The 23,418-nt window shown below is 37.0% G+C and overlaps 1 protein-coding gene and 1 non-coding gene across 2 annotated transcripts; both read left to right on the forward strand.

The window, feature by feature from the left end:
• The first annotated feature begins 10,474 nt into the window (after window positions 1–10,474).
• LOC125126153 (cytochrome c oxidase subunit 7C, mitochondrial) lies at window positions 10,475–12,743 on the forward strand. Its single transcript, XM_047778234.1, has 3 exons — window positions 10,475–10,667; window positions 11,506–11,634; window positions 12,637–12,743. Exons 1-2 carry the CDS (start codon window positions 10,593–10,595, stop codon window positions 11,620–11,622), a joined length of 192 nt encoding a protein of 63 aa, XP_047634190.1. The 5' UTR covers window positions 10,475–10,592; the 3' UTR covers window positions 11,623–11,634; window positions 12,637–12,743.
• On the forward strand, window positions 12,486–12,548 carry LOC125126592 (small nucleolar RNA Z39). Its single transcript, XR_007134697.1, has one exon. It is a non-coding gene; the product is annotated as a small nucleolar RNA Z39 (small nucleolar RNA).
• Window positions 12,744–23,418: the final 10,675 nt, after the last annotated feature.

The following is a 23,418-nucleotide window of genomic DNA, read 5'->3' on the forward strand; positions in this document are numbered from 1 at the left end:
AATTCAGTATGGCCAGAAGCAATGAAATTTTGTTAAAACAATTGAAATATGTTATATTTTCTTATATTTTCAAGTTGAGCATACCTTTCTAACCAACTAGAAAAATTGAAATTGCTGGGTTATTTTAAAATTATTTTTGAATGTACTAGTTCAAATACCTAAATAAAAAACATTGTAATCTAAATTATGACATGAAAATTATATAGCTGCACTCATGTCAAAGAAAGAACTATCTAAAAACTACCGTAACTTCATAACACTTACATGGTACAGAAACTACCTGAATATTTTAAATTTTGTCCAGAACAGTCTCTCCTGATCTAAAAAAAAAAAAAAAAAAAAAAAAACAGGCGCAAAGAACTTTTATCCTCTTCATGTTGTCTGAAATTATCTGTAGAAGAATTATTCCTTTTGGAAATTCTTCGAGAGAACATTAGTGCTCCAATACAATGTCAATAGTTCATATGTTAAAAATTTATTAATTTTAGAAGTCATAAAAGCCTTTTTTTATTTTTTCCTGAAAAAGAGTGTGTGTCCTAGAATTCTGGAGAGAAATGTGCAGAAGTGTCACAGAGTGGCAGGAACAGAATAGTGTTCAGAAGCTGAAAGACTAATGGCAATATTTTTTTACCTAAGAATTGTGTTTATTCTAGGTACTGTTTTCATGTACAACCAGACATGACCTAGAAATCAGAAGCTAGTAAATCTTTAGTTTCTAACTTTCTTAGACCAATGCTAGAGAAATACTTTCCTTTTATCCTTCCACTTGGACTAAGAGAAAAATAACCACCTATTGGCTGCATTCAGGGAAAAGAATACTCAGCCTTGTATCTAGACCCCTCCTATTTCTAGTTATTTAAAGTATTCTATGATGCTTTTTCCTCTATCAATCTGGATTTTCTTTCCACTCTACCTCATTAAGTGGTATGTCCCTGGCAAAGCAAAAGAGGAGTCAGAGACAATTTTCAGATTCTGGGTTGGAATGACCAGAAAATGGAAATAACATAAGTAAAAAGGGAAATTGGCAAATATAGATTTGTGGTACAGGATGGAGATGAACTAACATATCAAATTTACATTTACAAAGACTGGGTCTGTGGTACCATTATGACTTCATGGGAGAACTCATTAAGGCTCTTCAATGCTGGCAGCATTGAAGGAAGTCAGGTTGAGTACAGAAGGTGGAAGGTGTTGCTTTCAAAAAGAAGATGGCCAGGTTGGCACCTAAGAGGAAAATTATCACTTTTTCTCCTATTATTTTTATCAGGTACCTTGTCAGTCTTCTTGGATCTTTATGATGCAAAATTTCAAATCTATCATCTTATTTCTTATTTTCTTGATATATTTAAATTTCACTTCTTTAATCTTTAACACCTATTGCTGTTATTTTTTTGAATTCCAACTTATTTAAAACTGTAAAGTGATTTCAACTCTGAATCTATATATTTTCCATCAGATTTTCATAGTTTATATGAGAGAGAGGAAAAAAAGAGAGAGAAGAAAAGAAAGAGAGAGGAAGGAAAAAGGGGAGGAAGGAAAGAAAGAAGGAAGGAGAAAAGCAGTAATTTCTGTGTTAAAGTTATGCAGCTTCTGCAAATACTATTTTTTTCATTTTGTACATTTGCTCTAATTCCCTGTCAATGCCCCCACTTCCCTAGGTAATCTTCCTTTCTAGAAAGGTCTCAGATTGTGGATTTAAATAAAATTCTTACTTCTCTTTTTAATATGTATATAAGCTTTTGTTTAGAAACCAAGGTTTTTCTTTCCTCTGGAGAATGATAGGAAAAGTATTGGAATTTTTTATTCCCCTGAAGTCAGGTTTGTCTGCATTACCAACATATATCCAAGACTGCTCTCAGAGGTGGAAATAATTCAAATCAGTTATTTTACTTCAGGTAGTAAAAACCTGTGTCCCCAGGAAATAACTTTTACTTCACCACCTATTTTTTATAACCATAAATTGCCTTTAGCCTTACTCTCTCCCACTATTTCCTCACTTCAGAATAGGCTTTCTACAGCAGGAATGAAAAGAAAATGGGGGAAAAAAAACAGTTTCAACTTTTGAGTTTCTGAAAAGACTTTGGAAAATTCCAGGTAGCATAATAGGTTGAGCAATAGGAATTCTGGATCCCACACCCTCGGATAGTTAGATCAAAAGCCAAGGTTGAACTGACAGTTATGCCACAAAAACACAATCAAGTCTTGTTCAACAACCACTTCAACACATTTTTCCAAGGCTATAATAATCTATACTTCTATTAATAACACAGAATATAATAGTAATAACCTATACTTCTTTAATAGCCCTCTGTCTCAAAGTTTCCCACATTTGTGTTCCCCTTCTCATAATAAATGAACAATAGTCTAGTTTCCACATCTGGTGAATAAAAGCTGTTTTCTCATACCTTAAGTTTATATGCTTTGTTAGAAACATATCTTATTTACCTTTAATGAACCATAGTAGATATTTTTAATCAAATGCTGTTTACCTTTGTTATTCAAAAAGTGCACAAGGTCTAAGTATGGCGTTCCATAGCTCTTCTAAGGAATGATAGAAGATGAGGAAACTCTCAGAGACAGAAAGTCTGAGTTTCCTCCAGATGATGGTCTTCCTTGTGGTACTAGACAGGAAATCCATTCCTTCCTAACAAAATGATGATGAGACTTCCTAAAGAGCTGAGTTTTAAAATGACTTTTTAGGAGTTCCCGTCGTGGCGCAGTGGTTAACGAATCCGACTAGGAACCATGAGGTTGCGGGTTCCGTCCCTGCCCTTGCTCAGTGGGTTAACAATCTGGCGTTGCCGTGAGCTGTGGTGTAGGTTGCAGAAGCGGCTCGGATCCCGTGTTGCTGTGGCTCTGGTGTAGGCCAGTGGCTACAGCTCCGATTCAACCCCTAGTCTGGGAACCTCCATATGCCGCGGGAGCGGCCCAAGAAATAGCAACAACAACGACAAAAAATAAATAAATAAATAAATAAATAAAGTGACTTTTTACATCAAAAGATGAGGAATATATATGATCAGACCAGGAGAGTAGGCATGCCTTGGTGGCCTGGGTGGCTTGAGAACTAAGTATCTTTGGGACACATAAGCTCAGACTGTGTGGCCTTAATACAAAAGCTTAATACAAACAGAGAAAGTGTGGAAAGTATGATGAAAGTAGGAATGATCTTGGTATAAGGAAACAAGGGTAAAATAGCAGGGCGTAGAAAAACAGTGGTATGAAAGTAATGAGATGCTATGTATTGAGCATTACTACTTGCCAGATACAATGCTAAGCATAAGTGTTCATTTAATTAAAAACTAATTGTCTATTTCTAGAGGTTGAATTAGGGTAGGTTCATTACCTTCTAAATGAGTGGGTATCAGAGAACGCAGATTCACAAGGCAGGAAAAAAACAAAAGTAAGCTTTAATGCCACTTCCCATCTGCCCTAGATTCAGTGTGGAACGGAGAGGAGGATCAATAGAAGCTTATAAATATTCAACACTACAGGCAGTAGAGGGCATACAATGATGGCAGAGAAGGGAGTGGGAATTGTGCCAGTGGGATGCAGGATCCTAAGGTAGTTGAGCCTCACCTTGCTGAGAAGGGTGACGCGTAACCCTTCTGCCAATGGATCTGAGCAAGTGCAGAGAAAGGTGACGCGTAACCCTTCTGCCAATGGATCTGAGCAAGTGCAGAAGCATTGGCTCAGGCCAAGTGTGTGTTCTGAACTTTGAAGATTTTCAGCCACTGTCGCACTATAACTACTGGGTATTCATTTCTTGCAGAAATACTCCATGAAATTCCAGCAAGAAACCAGAAGGTCTCTGAGAAGAATATGCTATATGTTAAACCAAACCATTTCCCATTTCCTATCAGATACACAGAAATCCGTGTAGCTGATTGGTTTGGATAATAGAATATAGACACAAGTAGTACATGCCACCTACTGACCTGGCCACCGTGTGAGCCTCTCTACCTTCTCTTAGCATGGTCATAGGCAGGGTCCATCCAAAGGATTGAGTGGAAATCCAAGAACATGATGGCACTAGAATTAGTAATCGGAAGATTGCATGCTGATATCTGATTCAGGTTGTGACATAAATGAGAAATAAATTGTTACTATGTTAAGCCACTAAAATGTGGGGATCATTTGTTATATTAGCTAGCTTTACTTTACCAAACTCAGGCTCCATAAAGAAAAGAGAAAAATCAACTAAGTAACACTACAGAAATTTTTTATGTGAGAAGAATGTATGATTTATTAGTTTATTTACATGCTAATATTGTTCCAGAAAACATCTGAGGTATAGAACAAAGACACATATAACAAAATAAAATTAGGGACAAAAATGAAGCAAAGTCAAATAAATAAAGAAGAAAAGATGGGATGAGAAGTAAGTACACAAAATACAGCTATAGTCCACTGAAGGTGGGTCACATACTTGGCTCCAAGCTTTCTAAGCTTAATCAGTATAGGGAGGAAATTATAATAAAGTTTGTTATTCACAGCACTCAGAAGGCAAAAGCAAATCAACTATTCGGTAGAAGCATGTTTATTTTAGTTCTAAAACCAGAGAGAAAATTTCCCTGTGGGTCTTCATAAAAATGACACAATGAAATATATTGAAACACATCCTCAAAGAAAAAAAAAAGTGTCCTCTCAGTAAACCAAGCAATGAGTTTCATCAGTTTGTTATTTATAAAATCCCTTTGTACAAAGTGGTAAGATGCTGAGCACAATTCAGATACAATGACACAGTTTTAAATGCTGTTCAGTGTAGGTATAGCTTAATTGAGGGATGTGAAGAGAACTGGAAATTAAACTCAACCTTCTTTGTACAATAATTTTATAATCAGTTGAAATGTTTCAAAGACTTGCTTGGTGAATACACTAATAATTTAATCAAAGTGCATAAATGTTATTCTCAAGAGAATCCCATATTTCTTAATTATAAGCCTGTACTGAAAAGTCAGATACAAAAACCCTTATGGCATAAACAAACACACCCTTATGGACTGTAGTAACCATGTAGTTGCCAGTCCATTGTCTAGATAAACAGTGACTTTGATTGGATTCCAGTCGCACCTGAATCTGGTAGAAATATAGCAGGAGCTTATATGCATTGATCAGCAAAAAAGGGGGCTGGTATAAATCAAGATTTCTAGATAGTCCTATATGCATAATTCTTTACAAAACAGTATATGTAATGCAAGAAAGTTGGTTCTACTCTCAAATATCCCATTTGTCTTACTTCTACTGTAACAAAGAAGATTTCTTTTTAGAACAATGCATTAAACTCATTTCCCAAATCCCCTTCCTCATTTAAATTATGTTTCCCTTAAATAAATGAATAAAACTATTCATTTAGTATTCCAGTTACAGAACAAGCAGGAAATGTCAAATGAATTTAAAGAAACCTGATCAAAGCAATAACAAGTATTGCTGCGAGTTAAATCAAGGAGATGGAACATAAATACAAATTGAGAAATTTTAGTTTCTGTATTCATCTTGTAAAAGTTATCTACCTATACTTGGCAATTCTCAATAACAAATAATTAAACTACAAATTAATCTTAAGAAGTTAATCATCCTTAAACCTTCACTGAGATTAAGCAATAAAGTTGGAATAAAAAACACAAAATGCTTTTAAGGATAAAAATGATATTCAAAAGTAATAAAACAAGATGAGGAGTAAAATATACAACTTGATCACATAAGCTTTTTTTTGGCAGAAATTTTTCTTTCAGTTGGTCATCAATAAATCATTCAGAAGTGAAAGAATATTTTCCAACCCTAATTGCCTCGGTGGAATCACATTTTCTCCTTTCCTAAAACAAGCATTTTTTTTTAATCTGAAAATGTAAATTTCAAAAAAAAAAGTTAACATTGTGATTTTAAGTCTACAGTAGCAGGAATTCTAAAAATTTAAGACCAAAAGAAATATGTTAACTTGAGTTTTTCAGTGTAGAACTGAAACATATAATTTCTTCACTAAACAACTTATTTTTAAATAAACTCCTACTTCGTTCTTAAAAATCTAATAGAGACATGACAAATATTGTACTTTAATTTTTAGTCATGTAATGTAATTTCAGTCTCCAAAGACTCATGTAGGTCTAGAGACCACATTGCTCAGTCTGTGATATACACTCTATTCACTATTTAAAATAATTGGATTTTATTTTTTAAATATAACTTTGCAGTAAACCTTATGTCCCTAAAGATCTTGTCTATTTTGTTCCAATCTGTGAAATGTCTCATTTCTCTTAAAATTCATTTATAGCAAAAGAGTATCATGCTGAATCAAACATTTTTCAAGGATGGTTTGCATTTTCCATTCCAGCCACTATGACTGAATTTAGATTGTTAGGCTGTGTATATTAGGAACTGAGCATCATACTTCTTCCAGGTTTCTATTCCTTTATAGCAAACTATCCCAAAACTTAAAAGCTTAAAATGACAATTTATTATTTTGTCTTATAGCTCTGGAGGCTGGTAGTTTCAGTGGGACAGTTGTTGTTTAACATACCTCATGAAGGAGTATGCAAATCATGATTGGAGCTGGAGTCACCTGAAGGCTTCTTTACTCACTTATTTAGTGCCCAGGCTGGGGGCTGGTTGGACATATTTCTCCCCTTCCTCTTTCCTTTCCTTGTTTCCCCAACCCACCTCCCTACCAACCCCCTGTGTTTTCTCCAAATGGTTAGCTTTGGCTTCCTTATGATCCTATAGTCTCAATGTAGTTAGATGCCTTGCATGCTGGCTGAATTCTCCCAATAGAACATTCCAAGTTGCCAGAATGGAAATGGTAAGGTTTTTGATAAGCCAGCCTCAGAAGTCTCCCAATGTCACCCTATTACCTTCTACTGGTCAAGCAAGTCACTAAGGTCAAGAGAAGGAGAATAAGACTTCACCTCTCAATGGGAAGAGTTACAAAGAAATCAAGGCCATCTTTAATTTACCGCAATATCTTTTCAAAATGGAATATTGTCAGATTTCTTTAAACTTCTATGGTGAAATTAAGAAATGAAATTAGCATAAAATCCCTAAAAATGTGATCTATGGATGATATCTAGCCATTAATACAAAGGTCAGTAATCGTGCAAGAAATAAGTGATCTCAGTCACTTTCAGTCCCATCCCCACTTCCCTGCTAACTCGCCTAGAGCATCAAACAGCTGCAAAGTGAATTTATGAGGGTGTCTAACACTCCTCCAAGTATGCCAGATGCCATAAAATAGCAAATGAAACCACTCTGCTTCTTGGTCTTTCAATGTTTTGTTATGTCTAACACAACCCATCTTTACCACAGCTGGAAAATTATCACAGAAGCATGATTTAAGAGAAAGATATGTATTAAACCAAGATAAATATCTTAAATGAAACAGCCAAATTCCCAAATGTATGGACTGCTGATGAGGAAAATATGTTCTTCTCACAGTAGATGATTCCCCTAATAAAGCAGCTGTGTTACTTACAGGTGTTCCAGTTATTACTATTGCATAACAAACTACCCAAACTTAATGGTGTGAAAGAACAATCATTTAATTATGTCTTACAAATCTGCAGATCAGCAATTTGGGCATGATTAAACTGGGCAACTCTTCTCTACACAGCATTGACTGGGGTCACTCAATAATATTCAGCATGCAGCTGGACTGGACTGGAGAGTCCAAGATAGCTTTCACTCATATACCTAATACCTGAGTTGACTCCCTACTTCCTCTTGGTGGATTCTTGAGTACTCTCCAAGAGGAGTTTCCAGCAGAGTATTCAGAAAGAGGAGTTTCCAGCAGAGTATTCAGACTTCTTACATAACACTCAGAATTTCAAGGGCAAATGATCAAAAATACAGGAAAGGAAGCTGTCAGTATCAAAAGGACTGGCCAGGATACTGGCACAACATCATGTATGCCAAATTCTCTTGGTCAAAATAGTCACAGAGCGTCCACCCAGATTCAGCTTCAAAAAGCACAGACCTCCATCTCCTGATAAAAATAATTTGTTGCTATCTTTTTTTAAAATGATTTTTATTTTTTCCATTATAGCTGATTTACAGTGTTCTGTCGATTTTCTACTGTACAGGAAAGTGACCCAGTCACACATACATATATACATTCTTTTCCTCACATTATCTCCATCATGTGCCATCATAAGTGACTAAGATACAGTTCCCAGTGCCATACAGCAGGATCTCATTGTTTACCCAATCCAAAGGCAATAGTTTACATATATTAACCCCAGATTTCCAGCCCATCCCACTTTCTCCTCCCCGTTGGCAACCACAAGTCTGTTCTCCAAATCCAAGAGTTTGTTTTCTGTGAATGGGTTTATTTGTTCCATATATTAGATTCTAGGTGTAAGTGATATCATATGATATTTGTCTTTCTCATTCTGACTCACTTAGTATGAGAGTCTCTAGTTGCATACATGTTGCTGCAAATGGCATTATTTTGTTCTTTTTTATGGATGAATAGTATTGCATTGTGTATATACACCACATCTTCTCAATCCATTCATCTGTCAGTGGACATTTAAGTTGTTTCCATGTCTTGGCTATTGTGAATAGTGCTTTTGCTGCTCTCTTTAATTTGTCACAGGACAAATAAGGAGGCAGACAATTGCAAAACCATATGCTAGAATCTCTCCTGCAGTTTTCTTTGGAATTAGCTGAGAGCCAGATACACAAAGGAGAATCAGTTAATGTGAATTAGAAGTAACAATGAATCAGATATATAGGAGAAATTACTTACATTAAATTGAAAAAGAGAATCTAGAAAACATTAACTATTACCCGTAAAAACACTTCCCAATTACAGTTAAATCAGACTCCTTTAGTACATAAAGACACTAGGGGCTTTAAAAAAAAAAAAATTGAATGTCCTCTATCAGTTAAAAGGAGAATACCGGTTATGTATTACATGCAAGTTACTTGTAGAAATAAAACCTACTCACTTTTTAAAAAGGTTTAAGTCACAGTGAAACATGGCTTTTCTCTTTCAAAAGGTAAAGAAAGATTAAAGCCTACACTTTTACCTAGTTTTCCAAGCAAGACAGATCTTATTTGACGTTGTTTATTTACTGCATGTAAGTGAGCCCTCTAAAGCAACATACACCCTTCCAGATGAATAACATAGATCTTGGAGATACAGTGGTAGTGCAGCAGTGACGAACCCAACTGGTATCCATGAGGATGTGGGTTTGATCCCTGGCCCTGCTCAGTGGGTTGAGGATATAGCATTGTCATGAGCTGTGGTGTGGTTTGCAGACACGGCTCGAATCTGGTGTTGTTGCTATGGCTGTGGTGTAGGCCAGCAGCTACAATTCCCATTCAGCCCCTAGCCTGGGAACTTCCATATGCTGTGGGTGCGGCCCTTAAAAAAAAAAAAAAAAAAAAAGACAAAAATAACATAAAACTTAAGTTCGCAGGGCCCTTCACAATCTAACCTAATACTATTTTCCCAACCTCATTTACAACTAGTTTCTTCCCAGTACCCACTAGTCAGACTCCCAGGAATACATCTATAACTGAAGAAGCTGGGTTTATTACTCATTGTAATAGGAGAGGCTTGATACACACAGGAGCCCTGGGGACCTCAGTAAGGTGTTAGAACTTAAAGGATTTAGGTTAGTTTTTCAAAGCTTTGGCTATATTACTAAATTTAACTTAGAAGAAAGAAAGATAAGTCCAAAGTTAAAGTTGTAATTGGTAAAGACACAAAAGTCATCATATTGACTGCAGATGGTGATGTTTGGTCATTTTTGTGACTTGACAATGTTCATGTTTTATTTATGTTCAGATATAATAGAGTGATATTATTTTCAATAGCTACCACTGCCAAAAGTAACTTTGATGTGCACGTTCTGTGCTATTGTTTGGGTTCAACAGGAGAACACCAATTTCTAGTCCTGGCTGGCTCAGGGTACATGTGGCTGCTTTCTCTTCCACAATCCCAACATGCTATACTCAGGTTGGTCTTGAGTTTTCTCTTCCACCTATCCCTACTTCTGTTTTCTTCAGTTCTCGATATCTTTGGCCATCCTTCCTTTCGCAGTTCGACTCAGTTTTTTCCTGACATCCTTTATACTTCACATTTGGTTACTTGTGCTTATGCTTTTTTTGCTTCCAGTGAGATCATAGCGTAACATCTCTGCCAGCTGGCTGCAAATCATAGGCACTTAGCAGATAGTCACTAAAAAAGAATAGGGAGAGCTTATCTTCCTGTTCCATGAGCTAGAATACACATAGTGAAACTGCTTCGCTAATTTCAGTAAAATTGCTTCAGAGATAGGCCCCAAGAACTCTGGTCTGAGAGAAGCACCGCTGTTGGGAAAAGCCTCACCCTACCGAAACCTGGAGGAAGACTGCATTTCCCACAACCCTCCAGGGCTGACAAGGGACCGCGGGTATCTGAACTACAATTCCCACAATCCTCCGAGGGAGCCGCGCAGTCGCGTTTTCCGAGAGCTCTGCCCCATTTCCCATCTTCCCTTTCGGCCCTTTCACGCAGGGGAGCAAGGTCGAGAGGAAGGGAGGCTTCGGTCTGCGTCGCCATTTCTTTTGCCTTCAGTCTCTGCACCTTTCGCAGAGCTTGCAACAGCGCAATGTTGGGACAGAGTATTCGGAGGTTCACAACCTCTGTGGTCCGTAGGAGCCACTATGAGGAGGGTCCAGGGAAGGTTAGTACGTAAAGGGCCTGGCTTCCTTGGGTAGGGGTCACCTGCTGCGACTGGCTGAACTACAAGGCCGCCTGTGGGCCGTGGTAAGGGAGATTGGAAACCGAGAATATGGGCTGGGATGTGGACTAGCTTTCCATGTCCCCCAGGGACTAGAGAGAAAGCTCAGGGCCCGGACTGCGCGCCATAGCCGCGAAAAGGAAGGAGTTCGTAAAGCCAGAGGCCTTACCACGCCCTAGCGCTTCCTCAGTACCCCTTTGCGTTCCACCCCTTTCTTCAAGCTCTGGAGGACTTTGCACGCCCTAGCTGCAGGTGTTGTGGCCTAAAGACTAGTTAGAGGTCACCGGACTGGACGTGAAGGTCATCGAAAACTTGAGGATACGAGGGCCTGTGGTGTGGGTCTCATCTTCGCCGACTAGTTTGCTAAGTTACAAGTACTAATCCTCTCTCCTTGCTGGAAAAGCTGGTTTTATAATCAAGTGTAAATAAATACACTTGATAAAAATCAGGAATACCTGATTATATTAAGTATATTAAATCAGGTAGTTAGCAGTAAGGGCCCCAGAGGGTTACATGAAGCCTGGCATTAATAAGCCGAGAAAGGGTATAAAGAGGTAGAGCTGATCAGTAAAGCCAGATATTTTTGCTTTTTAGAATTTTGTGTGATGAAGGTTATAGGATTTGAAAGATAATGTTTAAAAAGATGTCATGATTATATCAATATAATGTATAGTTTGGTTATGTAGGAATTAGATTTCCCATGTACTTAATTTTGATCTGTAAAATTAAGATCAGATTTTAAAGTTCAGTTTTTGTTGTTTGTTCACTTTTCCCCCAACAGAATTTGCCATTTTCAGTGGAAAATAAGTGGCGGTTACTAGCTATGATGACTCTGTACTTTGGATCTGGATTTGCTGCACCTTTCTTTATAGTAAGACACCAACTGCTTAAAAAATAATCCATGAGACAGGTAAATAATGAATGGATTTTTTTTTTTTCTTTTTTAATTTTGCTTTTTAGGGCTGCACCTGCAGCATATGGAAGTTTCTGGGCTAGGGGTGGAATCCAAGCTGCAGCTGCTTGCTTAAGCCACAGCCTCAGCTGGATCCTTAACCCACTGAGCAAAGCCAGGGATGGAACCAGAATCCTCAAGGATACTGATTGGGTTCGTTACAGCTGAGCCACAATGGGAACTCGGAATTAATGGGTTTTTAATATTCACTGAGTTTTTTATTTCTTTCTTCCCTAACTGACCCCCCACCAAATACCCACGGATACATTGCTCTCTTTTGTGATTCCTGAAGTTAAGTGTGGGGATGGCATTGGTGGAGACAGGTTAAGCCTATAAACAAATGAAACAATTTTTTTTTTGTTTGAAATCCAGTGTTTATTGAGTGCCTCTGTTATGCACACTTTGTTAGTAAGCTTCTTGGCAAGGGTCTGAGACAGATGATGTTAACTTGATTAGAGACCAAAAAAAAAATATTTAGTTGCTCAGTATCCATCCCACAGCTAGTGATGTTAGGGCAGGATTTTTGTCCAGGCAGTCTTGTTCCAGATTTCAGGTTCTTCAGGTAAAGTTACAGAAACTGTCTTGAGGGCAGTATGTTATACCTGAAAGAATCTTGGGTGCATCAAGATTAGCGGATTCCCTGAGTGAAAAGAAAGGATTTATTTAGTTTAATTGTAATCAGAATTTTCATCAAAAGCAATGCTTAAAGGGATAATTGGAATAAATTCCAAAATATACTTTGAAAAAAAAGATTTGTCATAGTTTAGAACGGAAACGAATTAGCCAAGATCTTACTTGTAAAGATTCTGGTGCATGTGATGAAGCAAATCAGTATGAATAAAGTCGTGATACTGTAAACGCTTTCTGATGTACCAGTCTTAAACTGATGGATAGATTTTAATGGCACTTTAATGTGTTTCTGTTAAATGAATGATTTTTTTAACATTTTTTTATTTGCAGATGTGAAGAGGAGCATTTTAAGAGGTGCAGTCTCTGAAAAAGGATCAAATTCCTGAACTCAGCATACTGGATATGTTTGTAAATAAAGTTACGGCATAAATCCTCAATGCTTCTTGGAAATAATGGAACATAATAGTTGAGCATGTGCTTTTTATTTGGGTAATATTCCATTATTAGCTTCTTGATTAAATATATAAGTGCAAGAGCTTCATTTTCCTCTAGACGTGTACCCTAAATCTGAAGTTTTTGAATTGATAAATGTGCTACTGACCACATTTATCAATTAGTATTAGTATTGCTTAGACTGAATGAAAGAATTTTTTGAAGTGGAATATACTAGCATGTGAGACAGTATAGGAAATATTCCCAATTTATTCTGGATCTTTGACTAGTACTGTGTTGACTAGTAATGACTAGAAATGGGTAAAAAGTTGGTTCTGGTCAGTAATTGTATTAATGAATAAAGTTTATTTTATGAGTAGTGAAATGCTTACCACTTAAAATGTAATGACATAGTTCCTAGGGCTTTATATTAGGATGGGGGGAAAGTAATTATACACTGAATATTGTAATCCCAGTTTGGTCACTTGGAATATTTGTCTTTAGGCTCTTCAGTAACCACCTGGCAACTACTTAGAAATATGGATGCAATTTAGTCTTAATGACTTTGTCCCAAGTATTCCAAGTATTTGTGTATTGTTTTTTGATTATCCATTGATGACTCATTCTGTGTTTGGGGAGCTTTTCTATATGATGAGTAAGAGTTCAGGGTTTATAAAATAATTCCAAATTCTTGGTTCAAATTTTTCCTAAATTACAGTTTTAGTCTTGAGTTTTCTTGGAGGAAATAGTAATAGAGCCTCCTTATTTTGAGATTCATATAGATCTATGTAAAAACATTGTAAGTGCTGGCAAATCCTAAATGAATGATTGTTTTCCTGGTTTAAAATACATCAAGCATCAATAGTAACTTAGTATTTTATAGCTATTTTATAGGTTATAGGTAGAAAATGTCATTAATTAAATTTGTTTTTCTGATTTGAGTTAAAGTATTTGGGTGGTACACATGTAAAGATGAATCAGGAAACCCTCCCTTTGCTGTACTGGGGTAAAGAATGCCGTTTACCCCATCTCCATAAAAGGGCTTCAGCAGGCTCACTGTTGGTATGTAAGTGTGTCGAGTGATTGAGGCCAGACATCTTTAGTTTTTGTTTGGGTGTTCTTTAGAGAAACAACCAATAACGTGTCTGTTGAGAGATTTTATTTTAAGGAATAGGTTAATGGCAGTTGTGGAGGTTTGTCAGAATTCTGTTGGGTAGGCTGGAGACCCGGGGAAGAATTTCTGTTCTAGTTGGAACCATGCACTAGGAGAATTCTGTCTTTTTTTATTAATGTCTTCAACTAATTGGATGAAGTTTACCCACATGGAGAATAATAAGTTTTACTGAAACTGTTTGAATGGTAATCTCACCCCAGAAACACCACAGAAATACTCAAAGTAATGTTTGGCTAGGTATCTGCACACTATGGCCCAGTCAACTTGACATGTAAAATTAACCATCATATGTTTCATATAAGCCTGTGATTCCATCTAGTTTAAGTGTTGGTTTGAATTTTAAAACCACCACAGAATGTTTTTTTAGTTTTTATGTGTATATTTTCCCCCATAGTGGTTTTTAAAAATTCAAGCCAACACTTAGATCCACAAGATTCTCATAAAAATCCAGATTGTCTTCGAAAGAATTACCCTGGATGTCCCCATACAGACTTAAGTGAAACTGAGTTAGGCTAAGTAAAGTGTACCTAGCGCAGAGGCTTCCATGAATCCAGGATACTCAAATGGGGATTTTGGTTGGGTTCCAGAACGCAAGAATCATTTTTAAGAAAAGCCAGTATTATTGCTGCCAGTAATACTAGGGTAGCTGTGGCTAACCTAAGGGGAAAAATGAGAATATCCTCTATTTTGCCCAAGAAGCAAGGCTTGCTTGAATTCAAAGCTAGGCTTGGCCACATTTCATTTCAACAAGAGACTATCTCTGCTTCAATTTCCTGTTACATCACAGTAACTAATTTAGGGTAGTCTTGAAGACTAAAATAGAGTGCTTAATTTGACTGAAAACAAGTGAGATGGAGGAACTAAAATGGTCATTGAGTAAATTTAGTTAATCCCAAAGCCATTTTGCAGATATAAGTTGATTCTTTTCTTTTCGCTTTTTAGGACCGTTCCCATGGAAGTTCCCAGGCTAGGGGTCAAATCAGCTGCAACTGCTGACCTACACCACAGCCAGGCCACAACCGAACTGCATCTGCAACCTATACCACTGCTCAAGGCAATGCCAGATCCTTAACCCACTGAGCTGGGCCAGGGATCGAACCCACATCCTCATGGATACTGGTTGGATTCCTTTCTGCTGTGCCACAACAGCAACTCCCTAGATTGGTATTTTCAATAACTTAGTCTGGCTATAGTTCTAATCAGCTATCCAGCAAATATTTCAACAGTAACCATGTCTAAAATGCAAGTTTGATCATATGATAAGCTGTCACCATCAGTAAAATTCTAGCTCCTGAGCATGGCATTTAGTTATTTTCATATGGTTTTAGCCTTTGCTGACCACAGCCCCAGGAGTTTTGTGAGCTTCCTCCATGTCCTGGCTCAGGTGCCACCTTCTGTAAAATTGTCCCTAATTCTTCCCGTTATCCCAAGCATGAAACACAAGTCTAAAACACACTGAACAGCTATATAATTATCTCAGCATGTGCTTTAATTACTGATTTCCTTTCCTGTCTGCCCTGCCAACTTGCAATTTTTCTGAGATGGAAGTTTTTATACATGTATCCTACATGTATAAGTGGTCAACGAACATGTATTGGCATTATTGAATTGAAGCCAAGAATAGCAAAATTACCTAGCAAGAGCAAACCTTAGGCCTCCTAATTATGTATGCCAATGTGTGCTGAGTTAAGTGAATTTATCTAGGTGACTTTGAGTTCTTCCACCAAATAATCCAGTTGTTGGAGACAAAAACTGGGTTATTTGAGTTTGATTTTCTGCTATAATATAACAGCTCTGTCAGTGACCACAGTGTTACTTTTTGTAGATAACCTTTGATGAAAGAAAGTATGTATTGATTTATTTTCTGGCACTAGCTGTTGGTCCTGTTTTGAGAAGCACTGGCTTAAAGGATTAGGTACTGTATTGTTTTACATAACAAAAGGTAGTTTTCAGTGAATTTAAGTGCATTCTGTCTTCTGTTTGTTCTTAAACTATTTCTTCCTCATAAAATGGCTGATAGAGTTCCAGTTCCAGGCATCCCATACAGATTTGACAATATCCAGTGAGAAAATTTTCTTTTTCAAGTTATTGTTAAGAGTGAAGAAGGGTTTCCCAGAAACCCACTAGCAGTTTATTTTACCACTTGTTAGACACAGGGTTTATGTATCCATTTCTAAATACTAGCAAGGGAAATGGCAGTTGCCACAGTTTGAGCAATTAGTATTTTCTTCTAAGCCTTAATGTGGGAAGAATGGAAACTGAAACAAGTCAGCATTCTAGTAGAAAGGGAGAGCAAAGTGACTGGGGTGTACAAAAGACAATGCCCACCACAGCTGTTATTAAAGTATACTGAGAAGATGGACCTAAATGTCAAAATGTAATAAACCTTTATTTTAGTGTATCCAATAAATAGACTGCATACAACACAAGTCTTTAAAATATAATTTAAGAATAAGCTGATTTTAGAAAAGAGGAGAAATGCTCTTTTTTCTCTGTCTCTTTTGAATAGGAAATAATTTCTCCCTACTAAATAATAAAAAAATTTCATCCATTATGAAATAATGCTTTATTTTCATGGCAATTGAAATTTTATAGACCAGAAGGAAGATAGCTGTTTTCTATAAATCTACATTTGAGTCTTTGTCTAACATGGTTTAGTAGTCCTTAGTGCTTTGCAAGGATATACCAGTTTTATTTCTGTATGCATGACAGGGTTGAACTCCTTTTCCTTTGCAAATGAAAATGTAAGTTGAAATGGTGTGTGTTACTTCATCATATACAGTTCACCAAGTTCCCTCACTCCTGCTGCTAGGATATAGCCTTCATTAACCTGTGTCCCTGAGAGACTAGTGAGTACAGCCCTTTGTCAGATGTATAGAATGAGCAAGAAGCTTTCTCATTGTTGCAAGCCCTAGGGGTTTGGGATTGTTACTGCAACAAGGCTGCCTACCTTCACTGAAATACTGGGGTATTCCATATCACCTTAAAAAAAGGTTACATCTGTATATTGCCGAATCTTCAGTTGTAGAACTCTTACTACCTCAATTATCTAAGTACTCTTCCAATTTACAATGAATTGTATCTACAATTTCTAAAACCACACAGTCTTCATAGTAAGAAAGATTTCCTTTTAGCCTGTGTGGACGGGGCCCAGAATGATGGAGATAAGTAACTTTAGGCCTTCCGAGTGGTTTTTAGAGCTGCAGTTTTGAGTAGCTACATACTAGGTATTTCTACCTTACGTCATTTTGATGGATCCCACTTAGCCAGTGGACATCTTTGTAAAAATTAGAAAAATGAGTCCCTTCTCCCAGATGAACACAGCTTCTTGCAGGGGAACACTCGCTCCCTTGTCCATTCAACTTCTTTGTATATGTTACATAAGAAAACACAACTCTATGTAGCATTCCTGCACAAAGTCATCTCAAATTTGACTTTTTCAGCTGAAATTCATCTCCCAGTTTTCCCAGTTCTGACAAAAGACATAATTATTGATAATAAATGATTATTCAAGATTTTAATGGGCTCTATACCTTTTAAAATAAGCTTTGTGTGTTTTCTTTGCTAGACTCCAAAAGTTGGTACAATGCCAGGTAAATATTAGGCTTTCAACAGCTGTATTTAGATAGGTGGGATGAATACTGATTGGGTTTAATAGCCTTTCCTGTTTATAAGGAGCTAGTGTAGGAAATTCTTTCCTGATGACTAGTAAATATATATTGTTAAATTTATCAGACTTAACATCTTAACCTTAATTTGTTGAAATTACTATTAAAAAATTCCTCATCTTTATATTCTGAGAGGTTTGCTCAATGCTGTTCTATCTATAAACTATATAGTATGAAATCTCTTCATGCTCAGGATGTCATGCTGACTACCAAAATCAAACACACTTTGCTCAGAAAGTGCATATATTAAGTTGAACCATATGAAATTACCAGTATTTCACATTTTGAGCTAAAGATGGCAATTTTTGTTGCTTCACTGGCCATATTTTCCCTTCTCAGCTACTGAACCACTCGTTGAAGTCCTTGCCTTCATATCTACCTCTTTGGGAAGCCATGGTTTTTCCCACCATTAGAAATTAAGTAGGTCGTAACACTGGAGCTGAGTTGAAAATGTTTAACCTGAGTATCACTTTTACCAATCAGAAATAAGATTTGAAATCCTGAAATGCTTTTTCTTTTTTTCTTTTTTTGTCTTTGTGTCTTTTTGCCATTTCTGGGGCCACTTCTGTGGCATGTGGAGGTTCCCAGGCTAGGGGTCTCATCAGAGCTGTAGCTGCCAGCCTATACCAGAGCCACAGCAACACAGGCTCCGACCTGCGTCTGCGACCTACACCATAGCTCACAGTAACACCACATCCTTAACCCCCAGGAGTTAAGGATCTTGCCAGGGGCAAGCAAGGCCAGGGGTCAAACCTGCAACCTCATAGTTCCTAGTCGGATTTGTTAACCACTGAGCCATGACGGGAACTCCCTGAAATGCTTTTTCTTAACAGTGTAAGCTTTGGGGGGCATTGCTCTCAATTATAGTACTACCAACAATACTGTCTGATGCTCATAATAGGATGAGTTCACAGCAAGATGTTGGATTCCAGTGTTTGACATTATGGGAATTAATATGGGGAAAAAATGTTGGGACTTTAGAAAATTCCAAATATCTTCAAGTTATCACAGAAAAAAGGGTGGGGACTTAATGCTACAGACAGTATTTGTGTCCTCAAATTCACAGGTTGAAACCTGATCTCTAATGTGATGGTATTTGTAGGTCAAGCATTGGCAAGTGATTAGATATGATATTGGAACCCTCTTGAATGGAATTAGTGCTCTTAAAAAAGAGACCCTTTGTAAAAAAATTTAATAAATATAAACCTCGACTAAATAGAGTTGGGAGACCAAAACAGGAGCTCTCACTCTCTGTGACAGTAGCTGAGCCCAAGAGGAAGAAGAAAGACTTTATTTTGTGGTTAATGGCTCAGCTGATGAAAAGCCCGGGCCCTTGTTTGTTATAACCCACCTAGCTTCCTTTTTCTTTCCCTAAAAGTGCTGTTTCCTTACCTTGTGTGTATTTGCACATGGCTCAACATGGCTGCAGACCTCAAATTGCAATTCTCTGCTGATCCTGAATTAACTCATCTTTGCTGGAGAAATATCTGGCAGGCTGTTTCAGGTCAGCACCCTAGCCCCCTTTTCCCATTTGAGGACATAGCAAGAAGACATACATATATAAACCAGGCCCTCATCAGAAACCAAGTCTGCCAGCACCTTGGTCTTGGACTCCACAGCCTCCAAAACTGAGAAATTTTTGTTCCTTATGAACCACAGTCAGTGATAATTCTCTTATAGCAACTGAAACTAAGATAAATCTAAATTTCTCCACATGTCCTCCAGAGTAAATTACTGATAGGAAATGTAAATTTACCCGTAACATGTGCCTTTAATAAGACATTGTGATTTATGGAATATCCATGTGTATTTGGTCATTCAAATAACCAAAACATTTTTCTCAAACGTATTTTGTCTTCATCCACAGTTCCTGGCTCATGCCTCCCCAAATCTTTGCGATTTCCTGAGGCATAGACACAATGGGACCAAATTTTGTTGTGTTTGGTCTCTTGTCCTCAGTTCCTGGAAATCCCTCAGTGCCATGAAAGTCAAATGGGTGTCTTATTATTCATAACAAGCTCCTTTCCACCACAACTAGGTTTATGTTGATGAATGTAACTTTTGGAAGTTACCTAAGGATAGTGACTAGTTGTCAGGGGAAACCAAGAACTTTCAATCCTACTCCCTGATTTCCAGAAGAGGGAAAATGGGCTAGTGGGTAAATCAGTCACTAATGGTTGATGAGTTAATGAGTCATGCCTGTGTAATGAAGCTTCCATAAAATCCTCCAAAGGAGCAAGGTTCAGAGAGCTTATAGGCTGAGGAACCAGAATGCTTTCTGGTCCCAAGCTCCAGGAGGACAGAAGCTCCTTTATTCCTGACTGCACCCAAGGTATCTCTTCATCTGGGTGTTGGTTGGTATCCTTTAATAACCTTTGTGATAAGTTTATAGTCTAGTGAGTAAAGGGTTCCCTGAGTAGTGAGTTGCTCTAGCAAATTATCAAACCCAAGGAGGTGGGAAACTAAGTTATAGTCATTCAGAAGCTCAGGTAACAACTGAAGTGAAGGGACTTCACTTCTTATGGGACTGAGCCTTTTACCTGTGGAATCTGATGCTATCGCTGGATAGTGTCAGAATTGAATTGAATCTTCAGAAACACTGCTGGTGTTTGAGAAGTGCTTGTGTGAGGAAGCCTACACACACACACACACACACACACACACACACACACACACACACAGGAATTGGGTCCAGGAACCCAAAATGCCAAGAGACAGATTTTAAATTACTTGTAAGTAGAAAAATAAGCATTCAGGCCAGCAAACTCAGATATAGAACTGTGCCCAAGGAGAGACTTATGCAGAGATGTGATTGGGATCAGTGAGGATTTGAGTGAGGAATGAAGGTAGGGAGACTGGGAATATTGAGATACAGGTAAATCACTCTTAAAAGTCAATTGCACTCAGCAGGAAAATATTGAGAATCAACTTGAGATCAGAGCACTGACTACTGTGAAAATGAAAGGAAGGAACTTGAAAATGAGCAGAACCCAAGGCAGGAGTTTCAGAATGGCACCACTTTTGGGTAAATGAAAGTGTCAAGAAGATGCACCCTTGGAGGCTTGCTGGTAAATGAAGAAACAGAAGCAAGAGAAGGAAATTGTTTCCTATAGAAACAGTACAAGATCAGAAATACACCAAGCCCTCTCCCATCAAAAACAAGTGCAGCATTTATTTAAAAAAAAAAATCAAACTAATGTTTCACCATATCAAAGCAAGAGAATGGCTTTAAACTAAAAAATCTAGTTGTCCTCAGACTTTCGCTCTGGCTACATATAATTGTATTACTAGTATAGGAAAATGTATTTCAAAGTGAATAGCCTATGACAAAAAGCCTTCATACAAAGTTACTATAAGAAGAAATCAAATTTAGATCATGATATTTCCTTTGATGAAAAATCTGCTCCCAATAAACACCATCTTGAAGCAGAAGAAATCTTAATCCAATCTGAATTAAATATTCTTAAACATTTGCAGACATTGAAGGAAAAAAGATACCTTAAATTGAAAAATGCAAAAACTTAGAACAAGAATTGGGGCTGAGAGATGTGAGACAAGAACTGACCAAACAGGCAAACGTTAAGAAAAAAGACAAAACGATCTTTGAAATTATAAGCTGCCTAAGGAAGAATAGATTCGCCTGAAATTTAATGAAGGAATTGAAGGAAAGACATAAAACTGTTGAGATAAATATAAAACAAAAGACAAAAATGTAATATTTACATATTGTGAAATGAACAAAATTTAATAACTGTTTGATGAGTTTTGATAAATACACCTTTATAATGCAGATCTTAACCTTAGAAAATTCTTTCATAATCTCTTCCCTGTCTATCCTTGTTCAATCTCCCAAAAGCAACAACTCATTATTTCACCATAGATTAGTCTCTTCTAGAACTTCATAGGGTATGTAATTCCTATATATGAAAGTTTCAGAGCATAAACATGAATAATATGTATCTATTAAATGATGTTATTTTAGGAAATATAAGTACAGCCATCAGTGCTAAAGCGTTTGAAAGCATTTCCCAGAGATAATCTGACCTAAGAAGTTACACATGACATGATACAATTGAAAAACTATTGAATATGAAATAAAATCATGAACAGCATCAGGTGAGGTGAATCAGAACATTTTTTCCTCAGAAGTATCTTAAGTGTCATGTAGAGAAAAGAAGACAAAGGAAGATGAAAAGAACGATGTATCCTTTAAAGGTAACTGCTACATCTTTATGTTTTTGTATTCTTAGCATAGTTTCTGGTAAACCATAAGTACTATTAATGTTTGTGGAAGTGAATTAAACTGAAGAGTATAGAGAAGAGCATGAATATATTGAAGATATGAGATTAAGTAAGACTTCAGGAAATATGAAGAAGACTTTGGCTTAATCCAGTACCCTAATGTGAGCCTAGATTAATATGTGTGGCAAAGAGGAAAGGTGTTGATGGGGTGGGGATGGGATTTGCAGGGAAAGCTGATATGAGTTAAGGCTGAGATTGATGGTAGTTCTAAGCCCTTTACAATTCTGAGCAAGTGGTTTACAAGGGTAATATTAATTTGCGACTGCCTTTCTCATGGCCTAGTAGGAAGAGAAACTGGCAAAGAAGAATAATGAGGAAGTATTATGAGTAATCAGTTAGGGTTAGAACATGAAAAGTGGAAGGGTAGAGTGTTCAGTATAGGAGATACTTTATAATGAAATACAGGAAAATAATATTTCCCATTACCCCAATTGTCTTGTTTCTGTAATGTACTAGTTATAAACATGCACTTTATTAAATTCTTTAGCAATTATGTATGTCTTGTACATGTGAAAAATGCAGAAACTGGATCTTCACACTGGAATGAAAAAGAAATGAGAGTAGAGAATTTTTTAAGAGGACAACCAATGTGAAAAGTTTTCTGGCTCCTCTATCTTTACAGTTAATTGATTCTGCTCTTAAAATCTAAAGACCCCTACATTGTAAGACCTGTGGTAAAGTCTTTTGATGTCTTGAATAATTAGCACTTTCTCTGGCATTATAAAATAGCTTTATAGTATAGTTAATCAAGTGACTATAAGAGGCAGTACTCTAGAGAGAACTCATTTTAATATTTAATGAAAAATGTTGAACTCTAAAGTCGAAGGCAGCTCCATTTTTATATGTACATAGGATGTCAGTACTCCACCGAAGCAGAACTCCAATATACTGCCCAAGGAGTTGCTTGATAAAGACATACTCGTTTTACTCAGTATCTATTTAAGTGCTATGCTTAAAGGTATAAGTACTGGTCTTTGAGACAAATACTAAGAGAAGAAAGGTGTTATTTTTCATCTTTCAGGAGTGCAGAAACCCAGGATAAAGATAGATGCTTACATGTAACAAATTAGGGTAGAATTAGTGCTAAAAATGAGGCTGTGAAAGCCGGGGAGCTGGGAACCTAGTGTAACTGAGACAATTTTGTGAAGTGTGATTGGGTCTTTAGGGTTGTACAGAATTTGAGGTCATGGGGCTGTGGAGAATAGGATAGGTAATATAGATACAGAGCATATATTTACATATATATTATAGATAAACACTCATACATTTATGTGTAGGAACATGTGAATTGCACAGATATGTTTATTTACAGGAAATTACTTAAGAATTCCTTTTTAATGCTCAAGGTAAACATTTCATTTATTTTACAGGTGGTTTAAAGCAATGCAGAAAGACTGCTTAGACGTAAACATTAAATCTGAAAATCTGGAATACTAAGCCACTAAGCTTTGGTTGTTATGACAACGTATTTTGTGTAGTTTGTAGGTAGTGATGATAAACTCCAAAATAACACATTGTTAGAGTCTTTGATTAAGA

The sequence above is a fragment of the Phacochoerus africanus genome, chromosome 4, assembly GCF_016906955.1.
Source record: "Phacochoerus africanus isolate WHEZ1 chromosome 4, ROS_Pafr_v1, whole genome shotgun sequence".
Classification (NCBI taxonomy): Eukaryota; Metazoa; Chordata; class Mammalia; order Artiodactyla; family Suidae; genus Phacochoerus; species Phacochoerus africanus.